Source organism: Poecilia reticulata, chromosome 19, assembly GCF_904066995.2.
Source record: "Poecilia reticulata chromosome 19, P_reticulata-male-v2, whole genome shotgun sequence".
Lineage (NCBI taxonomy): Eukaryota > Metazoa > Chordata > Actinopteri > Cyprinodontiformes > Poeciliidae > Poecilia > Poecilia reticulata.
In genome coordinates this window covers 17,445,474-17,470,344 of record NC_088848.1, presented here as the reverse complement: position 1 = coordinate 17,470,344, position 24,871 = coordinate 17,445,474, and the positions used below count along the sequence as shown (strand labels likewise).

At 39.0% G+C, this 24,871-nt stretch overlaps 1 protein-coding gene, 2 long non-coding RNA genes and 1 pseudogene across 5 annotated transcripts; 3 read left to right on the top strand and 1 right to left on the bottom strand.

Moving 5' to 3' along the window:
• The first annotated feature begins 763 nt into the window (after window positions 1–763).
• LOC145549129 (uncharacterized) lies at window positions 764–10,199 on the top strand. The gene is made up of 3 exons (XR_014085094.1): window positions 764–1,031; window positions 9,493–9,701; window positions 9,864–10,199. It is a non-coding gene; the product is annotated as an uncharacterized LOC145549129 (long non-coding RNA).
• LOC103482090 (stonustoxin subunit alpha-like) lies at window positions 8,486–14,591 on the bottom strand (annotated as a pseudogene). The gene is made up of 4 exons (XR_014085091.1): window positions 14,544–14,591; window positions 14,305–14,399; window positions 12,373–13,854; window positions 8,486–9,717 (listed from the first exon to the last, which is right to left on the bottom strand). The product of XR_014085091.1 is annotated as a stonustoxin subunit alpha-like (transcript).
• Window positions 11,332–16,450, top strand: LOC145549128 (uncharacterized). 2 transcript variants are annotated; one of them, XR_014085093.1, is made up of 4 exons: window positions 11,332–11,684; window positions 11,755–12,158; window positions 13,670–13,783; window positions 15,767–16,058. It is a non-coding gene; the product is annotated as an uncharacterized LOC145549128 (long non-coding RNA). The 2 variants fall into 2 exon arrangements; XR_014085092.1 differs by lacking the exon at window positions 15,767–16,058 and adding an exon at window positions 16,065–16,450 and having other exon boundaries at window positions 11,333–11,684.
• Window positions 16,451–18,579: 2,129 nt separating this feature from the next.
• On the top strand, window positions 18,580–23,030 carry LOC103461212 (microfibril-associated glycoprotein 4-like). Its single transcript, XM_008403533.3, has 5 exons — window positions 18,580–19,933; window positions 20,601–20,639; window positions 20,800–20,896; window positions 21,995–22,162; window positions 22,533–23,030. Exons 1-5 carry the CDS (start codon window positions 19,757–19,759, stop codon window positions 22,784–22,786), a joined length of 735 nt encoding a protein of 244 aa, XP_008401755.3. The 5' UTR covers window positions 18,580–19,756; the 3' UTR covers window positions 22,787–23,030.
• Window positions 23,031–24,871: the final 1,841 nt, after the last annotated feature.

Sequence of the window (24,871 nt, the reverse complement as noted above, 5' to 3'; positions counted from 1 at the left end):
TCACTGATATTTACAGCAATAAAACATGGATGTTTCACACGATGTGGATAATGTTGATTGCTGTAGAACTGAGGTTCTTGCGCTCTATAATTTTTGTTGCACTGCCCCCTTGAGGAAAAATGTAAGAAGTTCTAGTCTATTGATTTAATTTAATTTTTTTTTTTTCATTTCTCATCTTTTCAAGCAATGTATTGCAGTGTAAAACAATACCCTGTTAAGCCATGGTTATTTATATTTAAAACAAATTCCCACTCTGATTATTGAGAAACCACTTAAATATATTTATCTCTCTGACAAAAAAAAAACGTGGAAGTTTGGAAAAATAAGGTAATTTAGGTTCAGGTTGCATAATGTGTCATTTCTTTATAAAATTGCAATCAAAGTTAAAATGTCAAAGTGACTGGCTCTTAAAGTATTTGATTTTGAGCTGTGTTTTTAAAATGGCTTGTTTACTTTATTTTTCAGTTTTAAATTTAGCTCAAAATTACAAACTGATTGTGAGGACATCAAGAAAGCAACGTAGAACTCACGCAAAGCCATAACAGACCTAACTTATATGACTATGGCTCGTAGATAAAGTTGATTTTATAGCAAAACTAAATGCCCTGAACACAACATTGAACCAAATCCCTCACGCACAAGCAACATTGTGACCATTTTGAGGAGCCGTTGCATCATTTGCTTCTTTTAATTACTCCAGGCTGCACTGTGGCAAGATTACCAGCAGATGGCAGCCAAATACAAACATAACTACCTCAGAGGAGCAGCAGAGTCTCTGGGCGAAGAAGTTCAAACAATGAGCAAAATTAGTCTCATTTAAAGGAATAATTATTGGTAGGAGCATTGTTGAAATTAGTCTGCATAGATTGCAACAGTGCATTTAAAGGGGAGTTCAGACACTCTAATAGACTTCCATAAATAGAATGAGATGCGGCACTCGCGTGGGGTCACCGAGCTCCAAATAGTTCCGAACCACTGCAGTTCCGCCATTGAACGTAGTTCGTTCTCGGTGTTTCAGAAGTGTTTCTCCGGTAAGTTCATGAAAATATATTTTCTCGCTATTGAGAAGCGTTAGCTGACTGTTCTGTACCACAGTTTATCAACAGTGATAATTTATGTCGCCAGTTTTCGTTAATTAGGTTTTCTTGCTAGTTGTAACTGCAGCTAGCTCATTGCTAAGCATGAGGGGTTTATTTAAGTTAGTCTAATTCAGTGTTTTACAACATCCATTACAGCTTAAATTTTTTAAGTTGATAATATTTTCATTTTTGTGGTAATTCCAGTTACGTTAATATTTCAACTAGAACATGTTTATCCTTTTTTTCTGAGAGATTGTGGGTAATTTACTTCAAGTTATGTATCCTTCCTCCACGAGCTGCATGAACCACGTGACCACGTTGGAGTTCAAAGAGTGTGATAACTCTGTGGCTGGATTGGACTAACACAAACAGCGTGTTATTTAAATCTCAACTGCTTGCTGTTCTATTTTAGAATTTACATAATGACATTTATTACAAATGTAAAATTTGTGTTTATAATACTTATAATGTAATTAACACAAATTCCTGTTCTAAGAAATAACATATAAGTGAGTCAGATTGTGTGCTTACTTGCTTATGTTACCTCCTTAGCATGTTTTCTTAAATAATTACCAAGAGCGTACTATGGACGAGTCACAAAATCAAGTTCTAATAACATTTTTAAGTTTGGAGACAAGTTAGGATGAGCATTAATACTCTGGAGGTTTTTCAGTCTGTTTTGTAACATCTAGACATCTAAACATCTACCAATAAAACTGCAGTACTAGCAATTTATTACAACATCTGTTGACATATTTTCTTCGTGTTTAAATAAAATGGAAAGTAACTTGCCAGGTATTTTAATCTGAAACGCGATGTCTCATCTGAACACCACCTCAGAACACATCGCCAGATTTGCCTGCCAATAACAACAAACAATTCATGTTTTATTTAGATAAAGTTTTTATTGTTGATCAGTTGATCTGCTGCATTTGGTTGTCCCAAAGATTAAGACCTTAAATTAACATCTGATTATTAAATGACAGCTGGATTTATCTCCAAAGCATCTGTTTTGAAACCTTCTGTCACTTTCCTAAAAATAATAATGGATAATTTCACATTAAAATATGTTTCCAACTTGAATGGATTCTCTAAGAAGAAGCAAACAATCAGAAAACTTGCAGATTTCAACTCAGGATCCAGCTTTATTTCCACAAAGTGGCATCATTACACAAATTCAAAGCAGAAAAGCCTTTGAATAGCAAACATCAACATTATTGTGTTCATGTTCATGTTGTGGCTGATGATCTAGAGACTTTATCAGGATCAAAATGTCCACCACACCATATTCCAGAGTGGTTCATTACACGTCTTTAAGGAATAAAAAAAAAAGTCTAAACTGGTCAAACACCCAGTTTCTATTTTATATAAACTGATTGAAAGACAGAAAGCAGCACACTTCCCTAAAACACAAGAGAGACACAATCAGACGACTTATTTTTCCCACACACTTATGCTGTTTTTCATATGGACCTTACCACAGGGTCCACCTTTCCTTGGCTAATGCCCATTTTACGTCACAGCGCAGCTATCACGTGGGTTAACGGCTCACAAACTCATGCTAATGTACATTGTGGACCGACAGAAAGCTTTTGCGTCAGGACTCGGAAAAAAAATGGTTCTCCGTCAGTGGGGTATCTGTACAGGCAATGTCAAGTATCCTGATTGTGTTTGTGGAACTAAAATTCACAGATTTCCAAAATCTGAAACAGAAAGCCTTGCTTGGATTAACGCTTGTGCACGACCGCATTTGCAGTTCAACCGTGTAGGATCAATAAGAACAAAGTGTCTGCTGGTGTAAGTATTATTGCTTTGCTTTCTTTGTGTTTATCCATCCATCTTCTATACACCCTTGTCCCTCAGTGGGGTCGGGAGGGTTGCTGGTGCCTATCTCCAGCTAACGTTCCGGGCGAGAGGCGGGGTTCACCCTGGACAGGTTGCCAGTCTGTCGCAGGGCAACACAGAGACACACAGGACAAACAATCATGCACACACCCACTCACACCTAGGGGCTATTTAGACAGACCAATTAACCTGACAGTCATGTTTTTGGACTGTGGGAGGAAACTGGAGTACCCAGAGAAAACCCATGCATGTACAGGGAGAACATGCAAACTCCATGCAGAAAGACCCGGGCCGGGAATCGAACCCAGAACCTTCTTGCTGCGAGGCAACAGCTCTACCAACTGCGCCACTTTGCAGCCCCAATTTGGCATCTTTGTGTTTAGTGAATGAAAAAAAATAAAGTCAATAATAAACACATCCATTATGAAAACCTTTTAGCCAAGTACGGCATAATTGCTGTACCGATACAACATCCTGAAGCCTGTCTGTTACAGCTGACATACATTAAAGATTTTATTTAACCTGAAAAGGCTTTTTACTAAACTGTAATCGTGTTAGCCACGCTAGCTTTTACTAAACTGTAATCGTGTTAGCCACGCTAGCTTTTACTAAACTGTAATCGTGTTAGCCACGCTAGCTTTTACTAAACTGTAATCGTGTTAGCCACGCTAGCTTTTACTAAACTGTAATCGTGTTAGCCACGCTAGCACAGAGTACCGTGTATAAATCCTAGGCACATTCGAACCCTCAAAACCATGAATGTCCGACTCACCCAGCCTTGCAATAACAACAGGCATCAGCGATCTTGTCCACAGCTATATTTATGCTAAGGGTCTGAGGATCTGCTGTTTTCCTCATCGACTGGTAGCATTTAGCTGCAACTCGCACAATGTTAGAGGCATTGCGTGGCTAAAACATCTTGATGTCGTCCAAAAAAGATGACATGAACATTTCTGGTTCCCCTGTCCATTGTCGTGGCTGATATTTTGTGAAAATCCGGCAGAAATGCTAAACTAATCGACTCAGAAATACTCTGCAGAGTCAGTCGAAACGAAAAATCCCATAGAACCTAAGCTCTGCGAGGAGGTTAATGTGAGAGATGAAGTCACGTGGGCCTTTCGAGGGGCATTTCTGGGCGGAGCTTGGTAAGTTCCATTGTCTCTTCTTTGTAATTCCATCCATCCATTATTATACAAACGTAGCTGTAATGTGGCCCCAATCAACCTGACAGTTTTTGCTAGACAGTTGACATGCTAGGCAAGCAATAGTAATTTGTTACCTGGCTAACATTACGTAGCCTTTCTGTTTTGGAAATAGAACGTATTTAGGCTCTAATCTTAATCAGATGTTTATAGTATAGACTGGGGTTGCCACACGTCATGTAAAATGCTTGATCGTATTAAACCCTCCTCACTTACGCTAGTTTCACCACCCGCTAAGTAGCGACATTACCTGCAGCCACAAGTCCAAAACTTGACAGTTATGCCAAACACCCGCTACTCCATCACGTCCTGAGAAGTTAAACTCTTGCTACGATCAAGACATGAGGAGGAAGACGCTGTTTTAGATATAGATATTAACGTTTCATTGGAGAAATGTGATGAGCTATCTATCTATATTAGCTCATTAACTTCACATTTCTCCAATGTTATGATTAGAAGGTTAAGTTTCTTATACTTTGTTTTCTTGTGGTTCTAGACTTGGCAGTAGAAAATTGATAACATAGGAATAACAACTTTATATCCCTTTTAACAGGTTACACTTGATTCTGCTGTGGTGCCTGTGGAAACAAAGTGCATGAAGTTTGTGCTCAGGTGGGAAAACCCTGTGGATCACATGGTGGGACTTCTGCTTCAAACTGCTCACTACAGTATAGCATCGTCTCTGTCATCCACCAGTTCACTGCAGACTGGCACCAGTTCACTGCAGACTGGCACCAGTTCACTGCAGACTGGCACCCGCCAAGGACCCTACATGGATGTCTTCTTAAGTTGTAAACCCTGAGTACATACTGTTGAAATAAAATTGATATGCCTTTTGTAACTACATTTTCTCTATCAATGACTTAAATTATTAACTGTGGTAATTATGTTTGTGTAATGTAGTAACCATGTACAGTGTTTAATATAATTATTAAATAGATGTTTTAAAGAAACACACGACAGACTGGCGACCTGTCCAGGGTGTACCCCGCCTCTCGCCCGAAACGTTAGCTGGAGATTGGCACCAGCAACCCTCCCGACCCCATTAAGGGACAAGGGTGCAAGAAAATGGATGGATGGATGGATGGATGTTTTAAAGAAACAGCCACAAACCTTATGTCTTTGGTCCTTAATGGCAGCTTTAATTTTAGCATTTCCTCTCCTCCACATACTTTGTTGCCAGATGTGTAAAATTTACAAAAATAAGCAATTTAAATGTAAAAATTGCACATATGTAGATTACTCAAGAGAAGTTATTAACAATAGTTTTTTTACAGAACTCTACACAACACCAATTCATTTATTAATAGATACATATAGATATTAATTACAGAATAGATACACAAAGATTTCATTTCTAACAGCTGCTTGCAGTAGTGAGTGTTCATCCAAGAAGAATGGCTTGCAGGAGCAGGGAGGCTCTGTACTGGTTTGTCCTTTTAAATCAAGAGGCCCATGATACTTTGACTAGGCAGCAGATGTCCCACAGCTGATTGACTGAACCTGCCATGGACAAAGGAACAAGACCATCCCAGATATGGTAGGTTGTTAGGTCGCCTACTGTTGAGAAAGATGGACAACAAAACAAATGGAGAAATTCTGAATCACATAAAAATATGTAAATTATTTGGCAGATAGAGCTTAAATCAATATTTAAAATGCTTTTCTAAACAACAGTGTTGGAAGATATAAGTGATTTTAGTGAAACTTTTAACAACACAGCACTGAAAGGCAGCGGTGTAGGTATTTGTTTCCTAACTGGCTAAAGCTGCTGCTAGCTGGTTTACTCTCCGATCGGAGGCTGTTTATTATATACAGTCAGAGAATGTTGGATTGACAATGAGTAATAATGGTTATCTAACACTTAAATGCTGTTTTATGAAAGTTGATGAATCTCTAAACGTTACAGCACTGACAGAGCGGTGTATATTTTTCTTAACTGTGGCTAGAGCTGCTGCTAGCTGGTTTACTCTCCGATCGGAGGCTGGTTTCTTTAAATACAGTTGGAGAATGGTAAACTGACAATGACTGATGAAGGCTAACGTAAATACTGTTTTATTACAGTTAATACAGAAAGTGAACCTTTTAATGTTACAACACTGACAGAGCGGTATATATATTTTCCCAACTGTGGCTAAAGCTGCTGCTAGCTGGTTTACTCTCCGATCGGAGGCTGTTTATTTTACACATAGAGAATGGTGAATTGACAATGAGTAATAACAGCTATCTAACTGTTATTATTGACCTTACCTTTTATTATATCCTTAAGATAATGGGTATCTGTGATTTTTTTCAGTCAGGTTTCCAGAGGCAAAATCACACCGGAAGTAAAGATACACCGCTTTGAGCCATAACGGAAGTTGTGTGACGTCGCTGTGAAAAGGGTCTATTCAAAAGGGTTTATTGTTGACGCGTTGAACCGAGCACGCAGCAGCTCGCATTGAAGCGGACACACAGAAGCATGTGTAGTGTGTCGCAGCACCCCGTGCACCTCTGGATGTTTGTAACTCGGCGCGGATTGCGCGCGCCGCCGTTCACACAAACTGGATGATCTGGAAAATAGTCTTCCAGGCGGCTCCAATGTGAACCTTAACTATAAACGGCATACTTCTGTCTTGGTTCAAAAATGCGCTCAACCCGAACTGTTAAAACCGCGACTACAACTCGGCCTTCAGTCCCTGACATCACCGCTGTACCATCGACAGAGAGAAAAGGAGATGCAAGGTAGGCGGGTGGGCTGATACAATTTGTAATCAGTCTACAGTTAACACACATTGTCCATTTTCCACCCATCCGTCCATTTTCTGCCACTTATCCGGGATCGGGTCGCGGGGGCAGCAGCTTCAGAAGGGAGGCCCAGACTTCCCTCTCCCCAGCCACCTCTTCCAGCTCCTCCTGGGGAATCCCAAGGCCTTCCCAGGCCAGCCGAGAGACATTGTCCCTGCAGTGTGTCCTGGGTTTTCCTTGGGGCCTCCTCCCGGTGGGACATGCCCGGAACACCCCACCAGGGAGGCGTCCAGGAGGCATCCTGACCAGATGCCCAAGCCACCTCAACTGGCTCCTCTCGACGTGGAGGAGCAGTGGCTCTACTCTGAGTCCCTCCCGGATGACCGAGCTTCTCACCCTATCTCTAAGGGAGAGCCCAGCCACCCTGCGGAGGAAACCCATTTCGGCCGCTTGTATCCGGGATCTCGTTCTTTCGGTCATGACCCTGACACAAGCAGTCAACGTTGAAATATCTTAGTGGATTCAATAAGTCTGTCAGCAACAGGATATGGGACCTCTGGTTTATGGCCATTTTAGAATTCAGAATCAAGGAAACTCAAGAAAAAAAGTCACTGACCTCTTTTACCAAGAAGGCATTTGGAAAGCTTTTAAAAAAAACATGTTCTCACAAGTTTTCCGAAGGACGTGTGTTGTGTTTTAGATTTGATTTGCGTGCATAGAAGCTATGCAAAGGCAGACATGTTTTTTGCGATTACCATTTATTTTGTTTTAACTGACCAGCAGTTTCTTTTCACAGAAGTATGAAATATTTGGTCTCAGAGGGTAAACATTATGTCCTAATACAAAGAACAATGGGCATGTTCTGCCATCAGGTACTTAGCAGGAGTTAAGACTCGTCTTGGGGAAAATATCCTAACTCCAAGAAGAATTTTTTTTCACAGCAGCTGCTTCATGCTGTAATAAAAACTAATGTAAACGAACTTTTGCACTCTTTTGATCTAACGAGTTCAACACAAATTTGAAATTTACAGTCAACCTCATTTGACACCATCAGTCTTCACAGAGAGAAAAATGTACGCACTCTGTCCTCAAGTCATTTGAAAAAGATTCCTTTCACCAAGCAGCATCTTGTTCTAATATCATTTTTCACTTCTATCTTCACTTGTATGGAAGCTATAAAGAAAAATCTTCCATGCAAGATTTTTTTGTATGGAAAACAATCTTGTTTTCCAAACCTAAGAACGGAACCTGTCCAGAGAAACGACTCTGGGTGTCTGAGGCTAAAGGAGAGATCAGACCTTTTACCATCTTTGCACAGTGAATACACTTTCAAAGTAAATCTTTTTATTTTATGTAAAGTTGTGTTTCCTTTGTTTTTTTTCAGGGAGAATTTAGAGAGAAACAAATCAGCCAAAGCCATAAAAGATCTTAAGATGAAGATAAAACCCTCAAATTAACATAAATTATTTTGTCACCAAATCATCAGTGATTGTTTTGCAATGTTTTGTCACTTTTCTATAAGGAAATGTTAAAATTTGACAAGACGATAAAACTGAACGTAGTGCTTTTATAATCTCACAGCACTGGAATATAATTCCAACTTTACCAAATTAACAATGCGCAAATAATCAGTTTAAGCAACTCAGGATCAAGCTTTATTGATTATTTCATTACACACAGTCAAAGCTGGAGAGCCCACATTATGGTTTTAAAACAAAGAATTACTTGATTAACATCAAAATGTCCACCAGAACATTTTCCTGAGTGGATCATTACATTTCTTTAAGGAATACCAAAACTTAAGAAATAAAATAAGAAATGACATTAAACATAATCAGTATACCTTTGGTCATATACAACAAAACATCCAGCTTCTATTTCAGATGAGCTGCTTAAAAGACAGCATGCAGCACATTTCCTTGAAATACAAAACTAAGCCAAAATATCTAAAAATCCAGCAATAATGTCAGAAGAACATGAACTATGGTTTTATCTTACTCACTAGTTTGATTATTCAATCATTTACTTGTAGCTCAATGTTTTACATAATATATAACAAAAACACAAAACTGATAAACACAAAAAGGCATGTGTTAACCTCAACACAAAACTGAATGAAAAATTCTCAAGCTCCACGTAAGCTTTACTCAACAAAACAAAACATATGTATATCGCTTCTATATCCAAAAAATAGTGCCCTAAGATTTGACTACCTGGTAGATTTAGATAATGAGATAAAACACTATAGCAGGCTAAACATCTCATGTTTTTAATTTGCTTTACTTTTAGCTACACAACAAATCTTGACCAAACCAAGTCCGTCACCAACATCTGATGATCAGTTTATTCAGGTGGGCAGAAGGCTGCATAGTTATCTTTAAGTATCATGTAAATACCTGGGTAAACTGGTTCAGTGAAGTTGTATTTAAAGGTGTGCAGGTGATGCAGAATTTTTCCCCATACAGCAAAGAAAGACACAGTGCCAGCAGGATAATCCAAATACACCCCAAACCTGTTACATCCTTCTGGAGGATGAACATTATAGCTCATGCTTTGGCTTTGTTCTGCCTTGTACATTCCGCACATACAAGACAAAGCATAATATTTGTGATAATGCTCAAATGTTTTTTGCTTTCCAGGTTTTCCACCAATGCATGCAAGAACTATGCCAGCAAATGTGGCACGGACTGGGCTCAATGTGACCTCGAAGTAATGACAACCAGTCAGGCCTGCTGTGCACAGAACATGAGGAACTGAGTCATCTGGAGGATCCTTTCTCCACATCAGGCTTGCCTTCTTGTTTTCCTCGGAAAGTTTGAGAGAGTCGGTGGCTGTGTTTGGGTCCAAGGTAAGATCACAATAGTCTGATTGACAAAGGAAGACAGTTTGTTAAAGTCTGATTAGATATTTTTAGTTCATTTTAAAGCAGGTTATTATGTAAAAATAAATGTTCTACTGCAATAAATGACGAAATGACATTAGCTTAATTTAAACACATCTTTTGTTTTAGAATAGCGGTTCTCAACGTGGGTGGTACCGCCCCCCAGGGGGCGTTCAGAGGACGGCAGGGGGCGCTGGCGGACATTTTTACAAAAGGGGGGCGCTGGGATGCCTTTGGGGGGCGTTTGGTCTAAGGTAAACTTTACATCTTAAATGCACAACAATGATAGTTTAGACTTTGAGCAACTTGGTAAAACTGTATTGTGTAACATTAAATCATGCTTGGCTGCAACTGTATCGATGGCAGCTCTTCTTCTAGTCAGTGTTTGTTAGAATCTGTTAGCTTCTTGGCGCAGCTCCGTTCTCCTGCTACTGGTAGCTAAAACAGGAAAGAAACTAAAGTGGACATAGCAATAAACCAAGAGAGAATAAAACTAATCAAATAAAACTAAATGGAAATGAATGAAGAACAAAATGCAAGAATAAACTAAGAAACTAAAGTAAATACAGAGGAATAAACTTGTATGGCAAGATCTTTCGAGCAATAATTAATACAGAGGACAGAATGGCAAGAATAAACAGACACTATTTCCACATAAAAGGTAAAATAATCTTGTTGAAGTAAAATGGGTTTGTTGAGACCATATCTAGTAGTGAGAATAAATATATTTTACAGACCATAACAGTAAATAACTTATCACTTTTATGTTTTTAATTAGATTTGATATATTTATTTCTTCAATATTATTTTTCATGTCAGTGTTAATGTCATGAGGCTGATGACTCCATGACACTTTCAATTTGACTCATTAGGATTTGATTAAGAACCAGATTTGTTCTTTGTAATTTCTGTCCAGTAAAACTATTAATCTATAAATCAATAGACAGGTTTATATAAAGATATAATCCATGTTTCTGTCTCATATTTGTATGGCATTAAAAGGACCTGGAACTTTTATTTTTCCACTGAAAGCTCTGGTTTGCACAATAAATGCCATGTGGGTGAAATTTTATGGATGATACTCTGATGTCCCATTCTCCTGAAAGCAGCACAGAGCTGCACCACCAGAAACTGACAAACACTGAAGAGAAGAAGAGTTATGATTAATGTAGTTACAGTTCTATCCATGTTTTAATGTTGCAGAGCTCAGTCGTTTGCAAATAGTTCAAAGTTTAAACTGGCATGTTGAACATCTTTTATCTGGTCATTTGTGTAATATTTAACAACTAGAAAATGGCAAAGAATAAGAATATTTTTTCCACTCTGATTGGCTGCTGTTAGGCCTACAAATTTTAACTTGAATGTTTGTTGCATTTTTCGTAGATGCCTATGAAAATAATTTCTATTCCCATGACTTTTTTGTTCTCTGGGAAATAATTTTTGATTATAAATACAGAAACAAGCATAAAAATCAAAACATCTACAATAGTGATAGTTATATTAATGATAAAATAATGGTCAGTGCAAAGTAGCCTGCAAATTCTTTGGTGGGGGTGGTGAGGGACCTGGATAAAGGCTAGGGGGGCGCTGGGCCAAAAAAGGTTGAGAAACACTGTTTTAGAAGAATATGAATGATTTTCCTAAAAGTAACGTCTCACTCTCAACATCTTGGCCCAAATTAAAATCACATATTTAAACAATGTCATGAAGTGTCAGGATCCGTGTTCCCCCAGTTATTTTTTGTTAGTCTTTTGTTTGTCTTGGGAAGTTTTCCATCCTGGATGGAACCGGCATTACGCCTGGTGTCCACCAGAGGGCACCACCACTCCACCCCTGAGAAGCCGCCAGGGTCAACCCGTAGACACACCTGCAGCTTGTTGAGGAGGCGTTGACTGTGGATATAAGCAGCGGCTCCACTTCATCTCACCGCCTGAGTGTTTGCTCGCATCGGTAACACTTCGTTCCAGAGCTAGGCCCTCTGAGTATTGCCCGAACCTAATCTCTGTTGTTTCCTCGTCAGATTCTCCTGCCGCCTCCTCGTTGCATTGGTGTGTTCCATCGTCGCTGGCTTCTGAGTGAGTGTGCCTATTCCCTCCGTGGATCATCTCCCTCCGTGTCCTCCCTCGACGCTACCGGTGTTACCGGCCTAGACGCCACTCCTTGTGTGAACCCTCCGTGTGTGCCTTCCCTCGACGCTGCCGGCATTTCCGGCTGACGCCACCCCCCGTGTGTGTGCTCGTGTTACTCCCTGTCGTTGATCCGTCTCCGGTGGATTCCCCTTCGGGACGCTACGGGTCAGGAGACCCACGCCCGAACCCCCCGGAGAACAACCTCCGACAAGACCTAGCTCCAGGCTATCATCTCAGGTGGAGCTACCTGATCACCCTAGGATTACTTCTCGCTCGCACTCCATCCTCCCTCCAAGTAAGCCCTCTCCTGTTGTTCCCTCAAGATTCTCACCTGTCCCTATCTAACCCTGTGCTCCCCTGTTGACAGTAAGACGACCCGGTCCGCAGATCCAGAACTCTCCTCCTACCCTTTCAATAAAAATCATTGTACTTAACTGCCTGTCTGGTTGTGTTCTCGCATGTGGGTTCGTAATATACCTCCCATCATGACATGAAGATAATGTACTTACAATATAAAATATTTCTTCGATCTAAGTTGGCTTTTTCATCAGTAATAACAGGTTTTGAGAAGTCTTCAGTTTTCAAAAGGCCGTCCATGTACTGGTAGATGGTTGCTGCTTTGAATTTCTTATTTGGCAGAGCTGCTACAAGGAAACGAAATTTACTGCTGCTTTTCAAGTATTTGGCAATGGTGTAGAACTCTTTGGCTTTTTTCCTCATGTTGGTTACAATCTCACTGGAGAAGAACCAGTGGTCCTTAGTGGGTGCAGTCACACTGGGTGGGGTTGCTGTCTTATCTCTGCTCAAATAGTTGGTCATCTGTTCAGTGAAGGGGTCATCAGTTTCCACAGAGGTGAAAACAAAGCAGAGAGCATTTTCTACACCTGCAGCCAGAGCTTCTCTGTCCAAGTCAGACTCATCTGGGACCGTCTTGATTCCCTCCATAATGTCTGCACATGATTTGATAATGTTGATTTCTCTCTCTGCGTTATCTAACCACTTATCTAAGTATTCCTCATTAAATGGAGATTTTTCGTGGTCATCAAGGAGTTTCTGTACAGACTTTTCATCTTCTTTACCTTCACGAATCAGGGGAATCTTCTTCTGCATGGTCTGTCTGAGCATTGTTGTGTAGTCATTACAGAGATCATGGAAACGCTTATGCTTTTTACAAAGCTCTGGAAAACATTCCACCACTTTCTCATCCAGAGCCTCATTGCATCTCATTTCCATTTCTCTGATACTTTCCAAAGTGTCGGTTGCTTTTCTGACCAAACCGACAGAAAAGTCTCCCATCAGCTCTGACGCAGATGGTTCCAGATCCTTCAGAGGAGTCAGCCAGACTTTAATAGGAACTGAATTCTCTCCATTTTTTCCAAGGAGCTCTGGAAGCCTGGAGTACGTCTTGACTGCATCCTCAAAGGTTGCAGGGTTCTTGTCCAGAATTAGGTCTCCATAGAATTTGCAGGAGAACTTATTAGTTGCAGCTTTTTCTTCATCAGTGAGCTCTACTTTAACTTTCACCTCAAAACTAAAGACTGGAATCTTGTTAATTGCAACTTCTGCGCTGGTCCCAATCTTCTGAAGACTGCTTGAATCTAACTTCTCACTGTCAAACACAAAAAAGGCATTTGCTCCATAGAGTATGCCTGTCACTACATGTGTTGCTCTGAGATTTGGATTAAAACTTTTAGCATCCAGTTCCTTCTTTTCAATATGAGACAGAGACAGATGTTGATATATAGTTGTGGCTTTGTACTAAAGGGTGATTCTGCTCTGGTTCTTAAATTTTTTCTTATCATTCAGATAACTGGCAGATCCTCCAACCTCAATCAGACCACCCAGGATACTGGCTTTAAGCGACACATTCACGTCCAGCAGAGAAGACTTGGATTCAAGGGTGTCGGATGCAGTAACATGGTAAGAGCTGCTGTTCTGAGCCTTAGTAGAAGTGTTCTTCTCGATTGTTTCTTTGTTGCAAAGCGAGAAACCTGTAGAATCCACAAAAACACATTAAATTATATTAGATTTTGCATGGAGTTTTCTCTCTGTTGGTTCTCCAGGTACTCCAGCTTCCCAATCTCCAATATGTTTGTTAAATATCAGACAACTTAACACTTGTCACAAGAACTTTTCACCAACATGGACAATGTCTCCCTCATATTCAATAAGTTCTAAATAAAGACGATTTATAATACTTATATGTTTTTTTTACTCTTCTTGATGGATTATTTGACCTCTGTGACTTTCATTGCTTCAACGCGCCTGACTCAGCTGCTCGCAGTTCAGCAAAAGTCTTTGTACCAAAGCAAAGAAACAGCTAAAACATTCAGGGCAGTGAACCTTGAGGTCCAGAATTGGAAAACATAGTTTCAAACCACAAATACCTGCCCCATGTTTGAGTCTAAACAAACTGCAGAAATGAGCAGGTTTGTTCTCACCTGTTATCAGCTGATCTTTGCGAGCATCATACAACATTCCCAAGGCGAAAGGACGGCCGAGGGCAGCAATCTCAACCTGATTTGAGGACATGTCTCTGATATAAGAGGACAGACAGAAACATCAGGTGGTAAATGCAGAAACAACTCCAGAACTGTGAAATAAATCCATTATGTTGTTGGATAAAAGGATGACAAGCAAACAATTATGCAGCTCTTCAGAAACATGAGGATTTTCCTACCTGATGAAGACGAGTTGATCAGTTAAGTTGTGTTGAAGCTTTTTTGACTTGTTTGAGTTCTTGACTTGGGGTGTGATCTTATATCCTTATAGCTCCTCCCACTGAAGTATCTGGAACACCCACATGTTCAGGTTTCTTGTTTTACCACATGTGAAACTCTCAAAGCAATATTGAGGATCTATTCAGACGTGCCAAGAGAAACAAATTGAAGTTAATGGAATATATTACCTTTCTTAATTAGTTTGACCTTACGTTTATTTTCAGGGGTTGTTTTTTGTTGTTTTTTTTACATCCTGAACTTTGTGTAGAACTTCTCTGTATAGATATTCAAAACTTCTTTGTATATATATGTTTTCAGAATGCGTAAGCATCATTTCTGGATTATAAACTCTGTCATTTTATTCAGCTGATGTGACGTTCAGTTAGAGTCTAACTAGGTGAATCGGTCAACAGTTTTCCATAGTTCTCAGGGCAAATGTATTTTCTCCCAACACTTCTGCTCTAATGATAAACTGCGTTCTGACCTCGGCACAGCTGGGAAAACTAAAGGTCGATCTGCTCAGTGCCCTGAGGTTAGCTTAGCAAGTGTTTAAAAAAGCATAAAAAACTGAAGGTTTGGAGAATTTAACTGTGAAAGTTTGTTTTAATTATCCTGTAGGGAGACAGGAGAATAGCATTTGATTCCCAGGAAAACTGAAACAGGCTTTTCCTAGACAATATATACAGGAATTCATTCTGGCATCAATGTTCAGCAGGAGTTTGGACTTGTTGCTCTCATAAATCAGCAGATTATTTTCACCCCGTGGTGTTTCAAAGTGTGCATGTCTTGGCTGGGCAGAAGGTTGCACTTTTTCTTAAGATTTGCTCTGGGAGTGATCCAACATTACACAGCCCTGCTTACATAAAGAATGAACACATCTTGCCATCAGGTATTCAAAGAGTCTTGACTTGTCTGTGAAAATTCCTCTCGCACAGAGACGGATTGTTCCACAGCAGCAGCTTCATGTGAAAATGAACATGTAGACAAAGGCTATATGCCTTAATCAAAGTCTCTCATTGACTAAGGCTTCTTCCTTCACCAACGCAATTTCAGCTGTGAGTTTATCCTGAGTAATTCACATTCATGTTGTCAAAGAGCAGTGGGGTTTTGAAGACTGCTAAGTCCTTGGTGAAGACTGAGGATCTGCATCTTCACATCCCAGATGACCATCTTCTCTTTCCAGGGGATGAGGACGCAGACCTGCAGGAGGGTGTTGGGTTCCCAGCATGTGAAAGGTCTGACCTCGAGGAGGGGGTGTCGAGAAAAGTCGAGCTCATCCCACTTCCCCATGCTGGAGATTTTAGTTTAATAATAACAATGAATAAAGTTACCTTTAAAATTGAGTACACAGGTGACATCAAGACCTAACGGTAGAGTCGGACCGTAATAAAATTAATCTGGTTGTGTGTGTTGTGATTATGTCCTGCAAACTTTGCTTTAATTCTACTTTTTTCTTTTTAATCATAAAAAATCATATTCAGGCAGAAAGAGAGTCATGGAACAGGAAGAGCAGGTTTCCTGAAGAAAGAGGAAGAACTGGTGTGTTCCTTCCATGGGACCAGAAAGATCGTGAGACGAGGAGAAGGGAGTTACAGAGCTGCAAGATAAGAAGCTGAGGACCGCTACGTGCATGAGCAAGTCACCCTGAGGCCTGAGACCTCAGTCCTTCCTGTACTTCCAGTACAGGAAGTACTCTTCCTGTACTGGGAGCCTCCTGCTGCTGCAACACCTTCTTCATCATCAGGCCAGTTCTGGGGTTCAAGATGCCAAACTCCGTCCGTCTCTCTCAAAGTTTCCCTTTTTTAGTTCACAGTGTCAGCATTAGGGAAAGATAGGCTAGATTATTGATTTTACTTATTTGATTATTTCTGCTTATTTGATTATTTCAGCTGTACTGACCCTTGCAAAATTGCCTTACTAATAAAATAATTAGCATTAAGAAAATCTAAAAGATGTTGTGGACATTCAATTAATGAGTCACCTTTGGCAACAATAGTCACAAGTCTATTGTTGCCAAAAGTTAAATGTAGTTCAGTAAATGTTTATATTTGAAATATTGGTATTGCTTTGCCCAAACAACGCTAAGGTCTCATAAATTCCAGTAAAGTGCACAGCAAGAAAAGTCTATGCATGTCTCCTCCCGTTTTTGATAACACATCATAAAACAGTAAAAATGAGTAATCTATGAAGGCTTGTTAATAATAAATTAATTTGCTGCCTATGTTATGTCGCTCCACTTTCTTATTTCCCACCATATATGAGGAAAACCTCACTGCTGGTCAGTAATTTGCTTTCTTTAACAGTCAGCGGTGAATGACTGTTAAGGAAAGAAACCGAAAGTGTTTGCTGACCAAGATTCATTTCCTTTTAAAACCATTTAAAAACCACTGATATGACATATTTCAGAATTAGATAACATACATTTTTTCTACAGGATTTCACAACCACATGAAGTTTCCAAACAGCCTGAAAAAGAAAAAAAACAAAGAATTGTAACTAGTTTTTACGTTAAGTGAATCCTGGTCAATAATGATCCACAAAAGTGAAAAGATTTACACAAGAAGCAACAGCAAGCGGCGAGGATCAAGGTGCTTTGCTGGATTTGGTAAAAAACTTCTAACCACCAAAGTTTCACATATTCTAACATAGCACAGTTTGATTGTGACAGCTGTTCTTGATGTCACACACCAGAGATGTTGAATGTTTTCTGTTCATTCTTAAAATGAGTTTGGGCCATTTAGATTTTCAGTATTATTTTTATTAGCTTGACTTCTTAGCTAACTATTTCCAATGCACACATTTAGTTAACTTAGTCAGTTTGCTTTAATTTTGCTATTATGCAAAATATTCATTTCTTCTTGACTTGAGCTACCAGGTTCCTTTGGAGCTGCTGCTGAAGCACCACACAGAGGAGTTCCAGCTGCTTTGTTCTCCTTAATGGTTTGTATAACCTGTGGGGGTTGTACCATTTGTTGCCAAAGGGGACGAAAATTAGTTTCTTTTTTTTAGTTTTTCTTCTGTTTTTGGCAGCCAGTGCTGTCGAATAGTATTTGTTTAATTTTAAAAGTACTTATTAGTATTGATTTGACTAGTAGCTGTTTGTTTTTTTTTATGTTAGTTTGTTAGTTATTTACCCCTTGTATGTCAGCAGTGGTTTGATAAGCCACTATTTAAGTTTCCCTTATGTTTTATTTGTTAGGTCAGTTTTTGAGCCGTCCTTCTTATTTATGAAGAAGAAGCCCGCCACCAGCGGGGAAGATGAGTGGTGGATGTTGCCGGTGGCGATGGATTCCTAGATGTATTTTTCCATGGCTTGATGTTCAACAACTGAAGGTCGATCTGCTACATGTCCTCAGATTACCCCAGAAAGGGTTTTAGAAACATTTAAAAACAGAAGTATCTTGTATTATTAATTTAACGGTAAAGCTTTTTCTTTTCTTTCTTTTTTCTTTTAGTGATCTTCAGTCAGAAGACAGAAATATAGCATTTGTGTTCTAAAACAAATGTAGATACTGTTTATATACTGTGTCGATACTACAAATAGATTCTGGCATCAATGTTCAATAGGAGTTTGGACTGGTTGCTCTTATAAATCAGCAGCTTATTCTTATTCAGTTGCGTTTCAAAGTGGGTGTGTGTTGGCTGTGCAGAGGGTTACATGTTTTTTTTCTCAGATTTCCTCAGGGAGTGATCTACCATCATACTTGTTCAAAGAACAATGAACACATCTTGTCATCAGATATTTAGGAAGAGTTTTGACTTGTCTGTGAAGACTCCTCTCACAGAGACAGATTGTTTCACAGCAGCAGCTTCATGTGAAAATGAACACTGATGTAGACAAAGGCTCCCAATGACTAAGCCTTCATCCTTCAGCAACACAGTTTAAGCTGTGGGTTTACTCTGAGTAATTCACATTCATGCAGAGTTAAAATTTCCAGCGTTCAGCTTCTGGACCAACTTCTGGTTTCCTCTTGGGTCCTTAATGCTCATCTGAATCAGTCATCATTGATGCCATAGGATGATATTTCTGGTACTTAAATCTTGTTCTCTTCCAGAGAGTAAACTCTGAAACAATCCTGGAGAACTGTAAAAACACAACAACCTCATACACAATCTAGCTTTTGTTATCTTGGATTAATTTTTAACTCCACTTTTTGCTAATTATCACAAACATTTTTGATTGCTACATTGCTTCCTTCTCTTTTTTCGCTTCCTTTCGATGTAGGCATATCATTTGGTCTGTTAGATTTTTTTAAGGTTTATAAAAATGTTATTGCAATAGAGTCTCACAGATATAGTTTAGACGTTTGAATTTAAATGGTAGCTGACTTGTAACACTTACTCTTAAATTTGTGCAGGAAATATCACCTGCTCTTTGACTCATTTGTCAGCCAATTTAAATATGGATAAAGTGTGCTTTATCTGATCACTAGTTAAATGTTAATCAGACATTGCTCCACTAACCCACATTTTCATGAATACAATGTCACAAAGTCTAAGGTGTTTTTGGGTATGCGATGTCGACCATTTATTAGTCTGTTGGTTATAAAAGTTGCTGAGAAACCAGAGACTGACATCAGATCGCTGCAGCAGAACTCGGAGGAACATTTCTGACAGTTTTCATCCCTAGTATTCCTGCAGCACAACCAAGAACATGAAGGTGAGTTTACAGCTGTTGTTCGGTTGGTTATGGTGTAGCTAAGGTATAAACTACTTAAAGGATCACATAGCATGTTCTTATTATTTAATTTACTGCAAAGAAATATTTTTTTTTTCAATATTGATGTTTATGCTTATGTCAATAAAATAACTAATTAAACTGAACCAATTCAAGAAAAGTGGTCAAATATTCAGCTGTAAAAATGCCAGAAGTTGTTGATGGCCACATAAAAAAATATCACTTCTTTGAAACTAAAGGGTACTTAGCCAATGACCAGCAGTCGTTAATGTATGGATAATTTTTGTCTTGTGTCGATTGAAGAAAATTCACAATAAATTGTTGTGGTGAAAATGCACTTATATCATTGTTATTTTCATTTGTTTGTTTATTTTAGACTTGAAGTTTTTACCCACCTCTCACAAGTGAATCTACATCTTGCATCATATACATGTTTTGAGACAAAACTTTAACCTTCTCATAAACAAAGTGCTTATATAGTATTTCTAATTAAAGATGGAATCTTTTCTTCTGCAGCTGCTGTCAGCTCTCCTGCTTTTCCTGATTCCTCTATGGGTCAGCTGTGCGCCTCTTGTCCTTCCTCTGGACTGCAGCGACATCTATAACCATGATAACAGCAAACCCAGCGGAGTTTACACTATATATCCTATTGGGGCAACTTCGGCTGTCCAGGTAGAGTTAAAAAAATATTAGAAGATAAAAATTTCAGAATTTTAGACTGTTTTAAAAGAAGAAAAAAGATAACCTGAAAATGTACAAAAGAAAGACACACAGAACAAAATTATTTCTCCTATCACAACCCTAAATCCTAAATCACAATTGTTGATTTGAAGTCTAAGATTAGCCTACTCAAATCTAGACATAATATATCAGTGTAAATCACAACTGGAAATAGATGTATTTTTGACTTATGTCTTAACGAGTTCCATGTGTTGAGTTGATTCATGTCTGTTTACTGAGTTGTAAGAAAGAAAATCTGAAAGAATTAGTCACATAAAGATATCTTTAATGATATCACAGTCTATTTTGGAATATATTACGTATCAGTAATGTACATTCAAGTTTATTTGTATAGCACATTTCAGCAGCAAGGCAGATCAAATGCAATACAAAAACAAAATTAAAAAGAAAACAGTCAGCAATTTAATAAGCTTTACGTTTTAAGGAGTGCCATCACCCAAGAAAATAGGAACCATAAGAAGGAATGTTATTGTCATATCTTTGATTTTCACATCATTCTTCAAAGCAATGAGCTGAAGTTAATTTTAGGCTTTGCTTTCTGTATCAGTTGAATAGAGCAACAGGTTTGAACACCTTCCTGTTGTTTGTGTCTCTGCAGGTGTTCTGTGACATGAGCACTTTGGGAGGACGGTGGACAGTGAGTGAACTCTTCAGTTTCCTGTCATCTTCAGACAGATTGGTCTTCATTGAGGCTACCCGCTGCTCTGCATTGATTTTTGTTATGAACAGTCATTCTCAATTCAGTATTAGATTCAAGAACATAATTTTCAGTTGTTTTTTGGATTGTGTTTTTTTAGGTGTTCCAGAGGAGGATGGACGGCTCCGTGAACTTCTACAGGCCTTGGAATTACTACAAGGAGGGCTTTGGGAATGCTGCTGGAGAGTACTGGCTTGGTGGGACCTGAAACTGAAACAGCCGTGAAGTTTAAGAAGAACCAATAAACCAGTCCCCAACCCCCGGGCCGCAGACCTGTACTGGTCCGTGGACCAATTGGTACCAGGCCATGCAAGAAATAATTAAACATTTCCGTTTTATGTATTATTTGAGTCTGGAGGATCTTTTATTTTGAAAATCCTTTAACCGGATTCTTTCGGTTATTTGCGCGCCAACATTGAGTCCACATGCAGCAAAATGAGTAAGAAAGATCAGGCGCGGAGCTATGGGGGGGGGGCTGGTTGGATGGGGGCCCGGGTCTGGAGGTGCCAGGGAGGAATGGTTTCAAGTCGCTTAAATGTCTGATTATAGACTGAGAAAGTGCGCCCTCGCCTGTTGAGAAAGGTGTATTTAATGTTAAAGTCACCTTCCCCAATGGAATATATACTAGTCAGTCCCAATGGCTGTTTCACTCACAAATGCTTGCTGGGTAAAAATCAAAAGACAAACGCGACAAAAAACCCCAACATAGCATACGGGAATTTAGAATAACCAAACACTGATGACGATGTAGAAGCAATAGTGATAGTTTGTGGAGTCATTTTAAGAGATAAAAGACGTAATAAAAAGAAAAGGCGGTGGATGAAAGACGACGGGAGCAGCCGCTCTATTTGCTGCACTATGATTTGGAGGTGACTGTTTTTTCATAGTTAACATTTTTAACTGAATAAACATAATAAACATATATAATAATGACCTTTACATATAATAATAAATATTTACACATATCATCTCCGATGTCCACGGGACTCTCAGTTACGCGATATGTCAGCTGTTTGGGATTCCCCTCTGTTCTTACGTCATCGCGCTTTCTGATTGGCTACCTGTCACATTCAACAGGTTACATTCTCGTTCCCAATCAGGGAAAACCCCACAGGCTGCGATAAAGGGGCCAAGACAAACCCAATTGGGCATACTGAGGAACACCAACATGCAGAAATTTGCTGCGACCCACAAACCCCGGGACACAGCAAAATTTCCAAGTCTTGACTGGTCGGTAATAAAAAGGTTGGGGACCACTGCAATAAACTATTAACATATATATATATATATTTTAGGTCTGGAAAGGCTCTTCCACTTAAGTCTCAGGAAAAAGTATGAGCTGCTGGTCGACATGGAGGATTTTGAAGGAAATAAGGCATACGCTCGCTACTCCTCATTCTCTGTCGGTCCAGAATCTTATGGCTATACTCTGCATGTTTCTGGATTTAGTGATGGAGGGGCAGGTGAGTATATGTTTGAGACACAGGCTCATTTATCTCTTCTCTGATAAACACAAAATAACTGTGCATAATTATCCATAATTATACATGGTTTACATTTTGTTCACATATAAAAATCTAAAAAGTTTGGTTTCCATTTGTAATAAGCCTCCAGAGTCTACTTTGTAGTACTACCTTTCACTTTGTAAGTCTACAGACTGAGTTGTTTAAATAATTTAAATAATTGATTTCTGATGGCAGTTGGTTGCATTTAGTTTCAATTGAAGACATAAAACTAAAGGAGGGTTAAGACAAAGGCTTGTAAGTTGTTTCTGTATAACATTTGAAGTGAAATGTTTCTAACTGTGAGCTAATTTCATCTTTGTTTCTGCAGGAGACTCTCTAAGTGGTCATAATGGATTCAAATTTTCCACCTTTGACAAAGATCAGGACGGTTCTGAAGCAAATTGTGCCAGGCTGTACCTGGGGGGGTTTTGGTACCAACAGTGTCATAAGAACAATCCCAATGGGGTTTACCGCTGGGGGGCTGATGGTACTATCTACGCTGTTGGAGTGGATTGGTCCACGTGGAAAGGCTACGACTATTCATTGAAAGCCATCAGCTATAAGATTCGCCCTGTTCAGTAAAATGGCTGCATAAATGTTTAGCAGTGCATCACATTGTTCCTGGGTTTTATTACATCTGCGACCATCTGCTATTTTTCATGTTAAGATGTCTTTCTGTGGCTCTTATCACAAAATCTGGGTTATTTTTATTGGGTAAACTCTTTTGCAATAGCAGCAGCATCATTTTACCGTCATAAAAATTATTTAGAGATTTTTAAGTCCTGACAATCTCACATCTGTTATATTCACCCTAAATTGTGCAAATAAGGTGGGAAATTGCTGGGAAATTATGACTCCCAGCAAAAAGGTCATTAAAGTCTAAAGTAATTATATTTTGTGAATTAAATATGAGCTTATATTGTTCCTAAAGGCCATGATGTGCTGGCCTTCAGTCAGATATTAATTTCAATATAAATTTGTAGCTGAAATCATCTTCCACTATTCTAAATTTAGGTTGTTTATATTATCAGAACATTTCGCTTCACTTTGTGGTCTTTTTATTCTTGGAGAGCTGAATCACTACTAATTTCAATCAATTGAAACTGTTAAATTACACCATATTGTCCTTGGATTTTCTTTTTTTTTTTTTTTTTACAGTTTATTTCTTTTCTTTTTCTGTTATTTGTTGTTGTGGAAGTTACCCAACAATACATTGCTTGACTTCCTTAAAATGTGCTATTGGTAAATTTAAAAATTATTTTATCTGCACTGTGTCTCTGTGTTGCATACTTTTTAATTAACTGAAATAGTCACGGGCTGCACAGTGGCGCAGTTGGTAGAGCTGTTGCCTTGCAGCAAGAAGGTTCTGGGTTCGATTCCCGGCCCCGGTCTTTCTGCATGGAGTTTGCATGTTCTCCCTGTACATGCGTGGGTTTTCTCCGGGTACTCCAGTTTCCTCCCACAATCCAAAAACATGACTGTCAGGTTAATTGGTCTGTCTAAATTGTCCCTAGGTGTGAATGTGTGTGTGCATGGTTGTTTGTCTCTGTGTTGCCCTGCGACAGACTGGCGACCTGTCCAGGGTGACCCCGCCTCTCGCCCGGAACGTTAGCTGGAGATGGGCACCAGCAACCCTCCCGACCCCACTAAGGGACAAGGGTGGATGGATGGATGGATGAAATAGTCACAAATTTCAGTGAAGGTTAAAAGTTATTTAAACTCTGAAGCTAACTTAGGAAGAACAATTTTACGCTTCTATTTTCTGGGGGGTTTCTTGGGGGGAGGGGTTTGTGTGGACATTTGTGATGATGAAAATGCTTAATGACAGGAAAGAGCTGACTTTTATGTGACAATATCAGAGGTTACATGGTTTCAGCTGAGGTTATGTTTCTTCTGGATGGAATCCTCTTTGCTGCCGGAGAATGAGATCTCTGTTATATTCAGGAGAAAATGGTTAATATGCTAAATTAATCACGATGAGTCAATCAGTCTCATAATGCTAATAATTAGGTAATGTGTGTTGCACATTTAAACACTACTGAAGTTGACCAGACTGTTTTACATTTCAGCCAAATGCAAACACGTTTGTGATGATTAGGTGGCTGTGTCGTTGCCTGATCAAAACACTGCTAACCTAAATAAATGGGCTTGAAAAATGTTTAGTTAATAATTCAAATTCCCTCCAACCCATATGTATTCCTTGTAAGTGAGGAATATGAAATAATATGTAAATCTGATTGAAAGAGCACAAAAATACACCTCAAAGGTTTTCATCTTGGGTTAGAGAGGATTGACTCAAATAAACATCTTATTGCTTTGTGACAATTGAATTCATCACCAAATTCTGTTTGCATGTTTTGTAACCGTTTGTTGCTTTCTTATAAAAAAAAAAGCATTAAAAATGGTTCAAACCTGACTGCATTATCAAACAAGAAGCAAATTATCAGGAACCTTACAGAGTTCAAATCAGGACACAGCTTTATTAATTGTTTCTAGTAGGTTGCAGTATTACACAAAGCCGAAGCAGAAGAGGCTTTGAGTAAAAACATTAGCAATATCATGTTAGCGCCCATGTTGTTGTTCTGAAATAAAAAATAAAGTCAGCTAAAGATAAAGATACTTATCAGGATCAAATTATCCACCAGAACATGTTCTGAGTAGTTCCAT

Bases quoted from the DNA above. Each gene is read 5' to 3' on its own strand.
- LOC103461212 (XM_008403533.3), top strand. From the start codon at position 19,757: ATGGAATCTTTTCTTCTGCAGCTGCTGTCAGCTCTCCTGCTTTTCCTG. The intron at 19,934-20,600 runs GTAGAGTTAAAA...GTGTCTCTGCAG, and splicing joins GGGCAACTTCGGCTGTCCAG to GTGTTCTGTGACATGAGCAC. The intron at 22,163-22,532 runs GTGAGTATATGT...TTGTTTCTGCAG, and splicing joins ATTTAGTGATGGAGGGGCAG to GAGACTCTCTAAGTGGTCAT.